This window comes from Blennius ocellaris, assembly GCF_963422515.1.
Source record: "Blennius ocellaris genome assembly, chromosome: 6".
Taxonomy (NCBI): Eukaryota; Metazoa; Chordata; class Actinopteri; order Blenniiformes; family Blenniidae; genus Blennius; species Blennius ocellaris.
The window spans coordinates 19,998,623-20,008,118 of NC_137655.1; the positions used below are offsets into that span (position 1 = coordinate 19,998,623).

Sequence of the window (9,496 nt, forward strand, 5' to 3'; positions counted from 1 at the left end):
CAGACGCACACGCACACACGCACACACACACACACACACACACACACACACACACACACACACACACACACACACACACACACACACACACACACACACACACAAGCTGTTATTGTAACTTTTAATTAGTAATGACACAGATTGTGATTCGATTTAGTTCAAACTAAGAACAGTTTTCTCAATCAAAATAAAAATTCATTATAGACACTTGAAAAATCAGACACAAATATTTTCCTGCCTTCGATTTTACACACATATTACCAACAAGAACAACAACATTCTTGAAAATGTTTTTCACCCTGTGAGAGGACAGAGCTGCTCCGCCGCCACGTTTCTATTGACACGTTTAAACCACAGATAAAAAAAGATCACAAAAACAATAAATACAGCTGTTTCCGGCATGGTTAACCCTGCGCGCGATTCTTTTCCTCACTTAATATGGAAACACCATCCTTTGTTTAATTTTGACACCCAAACGGAAATAATGTCTCACTTTACCACAGAAGTAAAATACAGACGATTAACACGTTTATTACCGTTTCACGACCAAGAGACATTCACAGAAATAGATGCATCAGCTCTTAAAGCAGGCAGCTTCAGATGGAGTTTGATTCAGTTTACTGCGCTGCTTTTGCTCTCATGGCTCCAGAGAAACGTGAAAGTTCCTTTTTTTTTAATCGTAAGGAATACATGAAGATCATAAGGAGTTTGAGGTAAAACATGCACAGTTAATATAAAAAAACAAACACTTGACTACAAACAAAGGCGGACGCAGCCTTCATCATCCTGCCAACAGACCATAGCAAAGTAATCATCTATACAAAGTAAGTTACTTACGTACGTGTTGCCATGGTAACATCACAGGTGCTGTTAACATTGTCATTCTGTCTTTTTCTACTTAATCTTCTGCATCCCTATAGTACGCCGATAATTTCCTCCAACGTTTACATTGACGACCTGTGCAGCTGTGTGTCAATGGGAGAATGTGATTAACAGTGTAAAGCACTTTGGGGACCCCCCCACGCGGTAGAAAAGCGACATAACTGAAATCCATTTACCATTCATCATCTTCAATAGCGTTTTATTCTTACAGCTCAGGACGAATTGCCCGGATTTACATTTTCTCCTGTTTATTACACCGTTTAAAGCTCATCACGTTCAAATCGTCCTTGTTTAAATGATAATTCCAGATATCTTTAAACGGCACAAAAGCCATGACTTATGTAGATTTGTTGCTATTTTGACCACGTAAAAAAAAAAAAACAATACAATGACCTTGTTGCAGTCAGAAGGCAACAAGGTCAGTGATTTGATTTGAACGTTTCCACGTTTTCAGCCGATGTGTACATTAGAAAACATTTGTGGCCCAAGCATCGTTTTCAATTTGGTTAAACGCGACAGATGTACAGATGACGGCCGTGGCGGTCACGGTATGTGGACGAGGAGTGCAGAATGACAAATGTTTCACAAGACGTAAAGTGGCAGTAAATATATAGTGTCGGCTGTTATTCGTGATTAATACATGTCATGAAACGTCAAGTTATAAAGCAAGGTCTGCGTTTCTGAAGTTATGTCGGTGTCAAAGCTGAAAGGAACTGATGAAGTGTAAAAGACCCCCATGAGGACACGGCATGAGGGCCGCAGGTTATTGTATTAATCCACAACAATTTTTCCCATGAATAACTCTTTTTGTCAGTCTCTGTTCCAAAGAACATTTTCTTCTCTTTTAAGTCGTTCTGAAGCAAAGCAACACTGTGTTTCAGCAGTGGACTGGCGACACGTAGAGCTAAAAACAGTGGCACCGAGATGAATGCAACGTCACCAGCAGAGAAAATGAATTTGTATTTTAGAATCTCAGGACAAATAGGATCCAGTGGACAAATGGTGTAAACTTGCTTATTCGACCACTGTACTGTGCAAAAGGCCAAAAGCTTCAGTCACACCTGCGACTTTGTTAAATGGTGCAATACACCACCTAGTGGTCCAACTTTGTATTACAAGACAAAACAGTTGGGGCAATTTGGGAAACTTGACAAGAAATGTGAACATTACAGTCACATTACAAATTTGTGTTTTAGTACGAGAGGTCGATTCTCGCATTCTATGGCCAACAGGCCCTTCTTAAACAGCGCTCCCTCACACGGTGGTCACATGCGTGCTTCCACTATTCTGGCTGTGCAGGTTTCTGGATGTGAAGCAGAACAACAGCTGCCTGCTGAAGTGTTTGCTGAAGCTCTTGCTCATCAAGTACAGAGCGAACGGGTTCACACAGGAGTTGGTGAAGGCTAAGATGCGGGCGCAAACGCTGGCGATGAAGTGACTGAGCGAGGTGTCCACCTGGCCGTAGTGGAAGGAGCGGTACAGGTAGATGATGTGACTCGGGAGCCAGCAGACGGCGAACAGGCCGACGAACACCAGCACGGTTCTGGCGAGACGCTTCCTGGACTCGATCTGACGGGAGAGAAAAGAGTATTTCCTTCATAAGCATTTAGAATTGAATCGAGTCGCCCATTAAATATCAGTTCATAGAGTCAGTCCATTCAATTGGACTATTATCTTTGTCTCGGTGTGTGCATGCAAAGGAATGTATTCAACAATTTATCGTTTAACGCCACAAATCAGTTTGTTAAGTCCAAGCCTTTTCGGGTTGACTTATAATATACACAGACCAAATGCAGACAAACGCTGAATTGTGGCCTCTGAGGTTTGTATCCAGCTCTTCCATAATGTTGGGGATTTTCAAACAATCTTATAACGATAAGTCTAAAGAATCAGACCGCCCCTTCTGTGGGAATACGACACGCTGTTTGATCATCTTCAGGATTAATTACATTCCTCTAATGCCGAGGAGAACGCTGAGGAGAATGCCAATGAAGGAGCTCCAGGAGAGGAGATGGAAGGTGATGGAGACGAAGGCGAGGATGGAGTGCAGAAGAAACAGTGAGTGTCACCAGGGAGCAGCAGGAACATGGACATGAGCCTGGGGAGACTGAAGAGGGACGGCAGGCTGAGGAGGTACAGAAGGATGAGCTTGAACAGCAGCCTGAGCCTGAACCGATCCAGAAGCCTGAGGGCAGTGACCTGGAACAGCAGTCTCAGCAGGTACAGGTGACTAAACTGCAACAGCTGCCCGAGAGGGAAGAGCAGCATGAGGACCTTCAGAAACATGAGCAGCGAGAGAAGCTGGAGCTCCATGAACTGGAAGAGAAACCTGAGCAGCCAGAACAGGTTCAGCTCCGTGAGGAGGTACAGCTGCATGAGAAACCTGAAATGAAAGAGAAGCTTGAGCAGCAGGAACCGCAGCATGAGGTGGTACAGACACATGAGAAAGCCTACAGAAGCATGAGAAGCCTGAAATGGCAGAGAGGCATGAGCGGCTTCAACAGGAACGGCAACAGCAGAAACCACGGATCGTCCAGAACGTGTCAATGAACAACGATGTTCAGCTGAAATACGTGTGTGAATGCTGGGAGGCCTGGCTTTCAGAGAAGGAGCACTGCAAAAGGGCAGAAAAAAGAGGTATAGGCAAACACACTACCTACTACACTAATATTCCTGAATAAAATCTGTTTAGTTAGAGCTTTCAAGCTTAGAGAAACTCTAAAAGAATCCATAATAACTTGATTCTGCGTAGATCAGAGGAGCAAAACAAGTCGCTCTGAATGAAAAAATGAAATGAAGACTTACGGGGAGATGTGCCGCTGCCTTGCAACTGTAAGGGTGCTTTATTATTTATTACAATATAGATAAACATCAGAGTGGACATTTTAAAACAAAGGACATTTGCTTATAGTTGTAAATCTGTTTGCTTGGAGGACGTTGGTGGAATTCCCGAATCCAACCTTAACGGCTTCAGGAAGAGCTAGAAGAAGCCAAGCACAAAGCCCACAGCCTCTTCTAGTGAGATGAATTTGTCAGTTGGAACTGCAGAAAAGTGGATCAAAACTCGTAGCAATGGAACAGATAACAACACTGACAAAGACAAACTGAGTGCTTATACACGAACCGGGAGGAAAGACTTGACGCAACACAGGCGGAAACACTTCAAATCTAATCAGAGAAGAAGAAGTACAGAGGGCAGAGTCACCAGACACTTGAGACAAGAGGGGACAGAAAAGAAAAGTACAACATGGATAGAACTATTAACTAAAGTCGATGTACTGATTTTACTTTTTAAGGTACAGTAATATAACAATTGACTCAGTAAGTGTTTTTGACAGCAAGAAAAATGACCATTGACAGTCTGTCACTGTGAAACTGTTTCACATTAGCTTCCCTGTCACTTCCTGCTTGTGAGTCACTCTCGGTTTCTTACCGCACTTTCCTGTTAATTTATACGATTATGTCCACCTCGACAAACTCTCATTATATCCTGCAGCTTCACCTAAAGTGCTCTAAAGTGCAAACCTGCCCAGTCTCACCTGGACCCTCTGACACCCGGAGCTCTTCACGTGTTCGGGCTCATGCAGCTCCGGTCTCGACTCCTCATCACAAATTTTTTTTTTTTAATATCTGAAACGTGTGCGACTGAGGTCGTCTCTCCAGCGTGTAACAGATGCAAGCTCACGTTTGGTATTAAGTTCAGTCCCAGCGTTTTGACCTGAAGCAGTTGAAGAGGAGCTGAGCAGCATAACGTTCAGGAGTCAGAAGGATCTGCCATGATGTTGATGTTGTATTTTGTATTTGACACCCTTTTAGTTCACTCTCCTTGGTATTTATAATAGTCACAGGTTTTTTTTTAAACAGCTTTTTTTGTAAATAAATTGCCACAAAAGTTTATTTCAAGTCAACGTGAACATCACTTTTTACAGAGTGATTTTGAGTAATTAAAATATACAGTTTAAAATAAGTATTGGTATAATATTGACCCAGTTTAAAGGGACGAGCCTGATGCAACTGACGCTGGTTCATGGCAATAGCGTCACAGTTAACGAAATAGAAACTGATGAGTGACTGTTGAATAAAACACCAGCAGTTCTGAGGTTCGGTCTTGGGTTCGTCACTAATCCTGCTAAAGTTGCCACAAAAAACAAACACTCTAAGCAACTCAGGAAAAAAAAAGAAAGAAACACCATTGGATTCAGTTAAATCCATCAACAAATTTGTTCAGACACTTATTCAAAGCTGCTTTGAGCTCTTCGTTCTCAGACTGATGAGTGAGACAGAGGCAATGATCCACGATCGTCCGGGAGAGGATTCATTAGTATGCAACAAAAAATAATCTCAGACCAGATCAGACCAGACTGATCTTTGGGAAACAAACATTTGCCATTGCCACAGATGCACTTTCTTCCCAATGAAGCACGCTGGTGGCACCATCAAGATTTACATGTGCCAAAGACAATTAGGTGAACGCTTTGAAGTGGCCAATTCAAAGTCCCGATCGGAATCCAATGGAGGTTTCGTGGCTGGACTTGAAAACAGCTGCTCATTCATGCCTGATCCCCGAACAACCTGAGAGCTGGAGCTGATTTGGAAGCAAGAATCAAGAAGAACAAAACAACTACAGAGTCCAGATGCGAGAGCTCGTTTAAGACCGTTCAGAGCCATGATTGCTGCCAAATCTACCGAATGCCGACGTGAAGGGAATGAATATTTATGCAATCATTGATGTCACCTTAGATATTTTATTGATGTGGCTTTAGTATGTTTTGACGTGGGTGAGAAACACACTCCATTTGTTCAAAGATAGTTTTTTCTTTGTCAGTGGCTGATCCACAGTCACTTGTTGAGTTGACTTTTGGTTTGAACGAGACAACTCAAGTCGGTCTGTGCAACCGACTGTCCTGAATGATTTATTACGGTCTTGCCATTACGACATAATTACATTCATTACACCAGCTTTCACCACCACATACATTTTGGAGCGTTGCCTTTCATTGTATTCACATTGTATTTGCTGCTCATTTATATGATTTCCGTCGATTTGCCCTTCTGCCATAATCCCAGACCTCCCTCTGAGCACACGCAGCCTGGATCTCCGTCTTCACGTTTGCGTTTATCGGTATTCTTGTTCTTGTCCGGAGAACAAACAGGCCTACGTGTTTGTGTGTATTTGTATGTGTTTCGATTTGTGATGAATGAGTTTGCGTTGAACAAAAGCCACTGTGTTCATATGACCGAGATCTTCTGTTTATTCTTCCTCTTTGTTTCGTGGAGGAGAGAAAATAAACACTTTTGCACAAACCTGTATGTTTCTAAATAATGTACAGTATAGCGACATTATTTCCTACAGCTAGCAGCACAGCCGTAGCAGGGCTTTTGTATTTTTCTTGTCCAAATAAGGCTTTTTCTGGAATAGAAATAAACTGCTTCTGAGCCCCTTTCTTTGAAGACATAATCTTTAAAACAAAGCATCAGCAGCAGCAGAACCAGCCTTGGTAGTTAGAGATGCATAGATAGATACCTTATTGCTCCCTGTGGAGCGAGTCACAGTCGGTGTGAGATTGAAATGACACATGAGTTCAGGCTTCAGACTCCAGTAAATGAGCCAGCGAAGCACACGGGCAAGAATGTAATTGATATGGACCAAACCTGCCAATTCTGAACACATACTTTGGTCACGAATAACAAATAAAATACAAAATCAAGGTGGTGTCACCGGACCCAGTCGGCATCAGACCTTCTTCAGTGTTTAAAGTCGAAATGAAAAGTTATAAAATAACGAGTCATCCTATAGTACCTTAGCAAACAGCATTAAGGTGTCGAGACGCATCACAAAACGTTGGTTTGATGGTAGAACACTGAAATAACTGGCAAATAAAACAAAACTTCATATCCCTCAGTTAATGTGACCGATCGCTGCTTCACCTCTATGTTTCATTCTTGTGACGAAAGATGACGAAGCCGTCAGAAACATTCGGGAACATTCATATTTCTAACCAGCCGGTGTGACACACAGGAGAGGAGGAGCCAGACCTGTCTGTGGAGGTGCAGCCGGCCCTCGGCGGGAAGGTCGGCGGAGCTCCGCACCAGACTGTGAGCGATGAAGCAGTAGTACACGGATATGACGAAGAGCGGGACGACGTAGAAGATAAGGAAAGAGGCGGTGGAGTGGATCTTGGGGTGCAGGTCCCCTGTGTGGGGGTACGGGGCACAGGTGACGAACGTCTCGTTGGTGTGGCTGGTGGTGAAGGTGTGCAGGTCGGAGAAGACGGCTTCGGGGATGGCCAGAGTACCAGAGAGCAGCCAGATGACTCCGGCCCGGAGGCCCACGCTGAGGGTGGCACCGGACCGGTCCAGCGGTGTGACGATGGCTTTGTACCTTCACAAAGAAAAGTAATGCATGAAGATGAATCCCTGTTGAGGGTTTTTTTTTCCCCCCAAAAAAACAAGAGTATTAAAATTGGACTTTTTCATCACTGCAGTTGTTCCTCTGGAGACAACTAACATACGCAAAGGGAGAACATGTGAACTACACACAATAAGGGCTCATAAAGACTTTAGCCAAAGCTTTCTCATTATGAGGTGAGAACTATCCACAATAATCTATTTCATATATAGTACAAACAAAAAGCAAACAGAACCATGGCACAGTTTTTCACATGGCCTTGCTTATTTATTTATTTATTTATTTATTTATTTGGTCACTGCAGGTTTATTTTATCTTGCATGAAAAGAAAAGATAACATGAAACCTAATTAATCGCACAGCAGGGAAATTCCAGTATCAGCGATAAAGACCCTGTATTTGCAATATTGTTTATCTAATCTTCACACAGTTCGAAGAAGAAAATAAGTTAATAGAATAAAATTACATGAGTGTGCATTTAGAGAGTGCAGCTATTTTAACAAAAAGTCCCCAAACCTGCAAAAAAAATCTCTGTTTTGCAACAGTGCAAACCACTGCGCCACAGCAGGAAAGTGGTTTGACGTTTATCCGAAATCTCCCAGCTGTGTTTTATTTAAACTTGTGAAATTTGTTTGAAGAATAGAGTAAAACCTGTTGCTCTGTGAGAAATGTTTGAAAAGTTCAAACATTCTTTTCAGAAAGCAGAGAATAGAGTTACTGTTCTACGTTAGAGATGATTTTTACGCACGAAAACGGAGAGAAGTTGGAGGTGCGGTGTGCGTGTGAGGCGGGTTACCGGTCTGCGGAGAGCGCGGTGAGCGTGAACACGGAGACTCCCACCGAGGTCAGCTGCACGAACGGGATGAGTTTGCACCCCACGCGCCCGAACAGCCACCGGTCCACCAGGTAGCGGCTGGCGTCCACCGGGGCGCAGGTCAGCAGCAGCAGCACGTCGCCCAGGGCCAGGCTGGACAGGAACAAGTTGGGCACCGTGCGCATGGACTTGACCAGCAGACACGTCCTCATCAGGGTCACGTTCCCGACCAGTCCCACCGCGATGATGAGCCCGTACACGGCGGCGATCCCGATCCCGGGGGTCCAGATGTCGTACTGCGCGCCCGTTGCGTTACCGGGCGCCGCGGAGACGTTGAGGGGAAGCCACGCGCCGTCCTCCTCCGGGGGCAGGAGAAACGGGTCCTCCAGAGACATTGTCGGCGTCGCTTTGCTCTGTTGGAGCCAAACGGTGGAGGTGGAGGAGAACGGCTGGAGTGTTGAGGCTGATCTGACTGAACGTGCAGCTCCACCTCTGCCTCCAGCCGGGTGGGCTCACAATCTGCTCCAAAGGATCTGCACCAACTCATTCCATTCTGTGTTGTCTGAATGTTTAATAAGTCTCATGTTACTGGAAAAAACACCAGTGTTTTATTTTTCATATTAAATTTTTAAAAATGCCGCTTTAACTAGAAATGACCATCTCTAAACCAGAGGTGGATCTAGACAATTATTGGGTGGAGGGCACCAACTGAAGTCAATATACTGATTAATTTAATGTTTGTTTAGTCATTTATAGGTAATGAAGAGCTCAACTTCTGACTGGTTTTATTTGTTTTTCTATACCACAGCACAATGCACATAAAATCAATTTCTAATAATATGACTATGACAGCAATAACAACAATGGCATTCACATTTTCCATTTTTCAAATGCGTGAACAAGAACTAAACATAGACAAGGACACATACATTTCTGAGGATTCACATCATGAGTGTGTCTTCCTGCTCCAACACACCTGATTTAAATGAACGAGGTTTGAAGCAGCAGGGTACTATTGTCTGTCCTTTCAGTGTCATGTTTGACGTGGCTGTAAAATATGATGCACGCCTTTACAAAAAAAAAAAAAAAATTTGTAACATTTTAATTAGAAACTTTGAAGAAGCCTGGTGTCGATTGTGTCTGATCTACTGTTTACCTTCTGCTTTCTCACTCATGGTGTTCAAGGTCAGAGCTCCTGCTGCTCTTCAAAAGCTTCTTTGCTCTTTTTCCATCCACATTTTCCCGCCACATCAGATTGGAAACGAAAAAGCGCTTAATCATTTATAATATAGATGCAAATTTTGTTTTTCTTATATCGATGCAGCAAATAAAAGACACAAAAAGATTCCCAGAGTTCAAATTGAACCATTTCGATTTGGATTTTTTTTTCCT

The 9,496-nt window shown here is 43.3% G+C and overlaps 1 protein-coding gene across 1 annotated transcript; it reads right to left on the reverse strand.

The window, feature by feature from the left end:
* Positions 1 to 2,136: 2,136 nt before the first annotated feature.
* On the reverse strand, positions 2,137 to 8,499 carry LOC308131834 (gastrin-releasing peptide receptor-like; the record flags this gene model as incomplete). The annotated part of the gene is made up of 3 exons (XM_080498698.1): positions 2,137 to 2,451; positions 6,919 to 7,264; positions 8,087 to 8,499. 3 exons carry the CDS (start codon positions 8,497 to 8,499, stop codon positions 2,137 to 2,139), a joined length of 1,074 nt encoding a protein of 357 aa, XP_080354824.1.
* Positions 8,500 to 9,496: the final 997 nt, after the last annotated feature.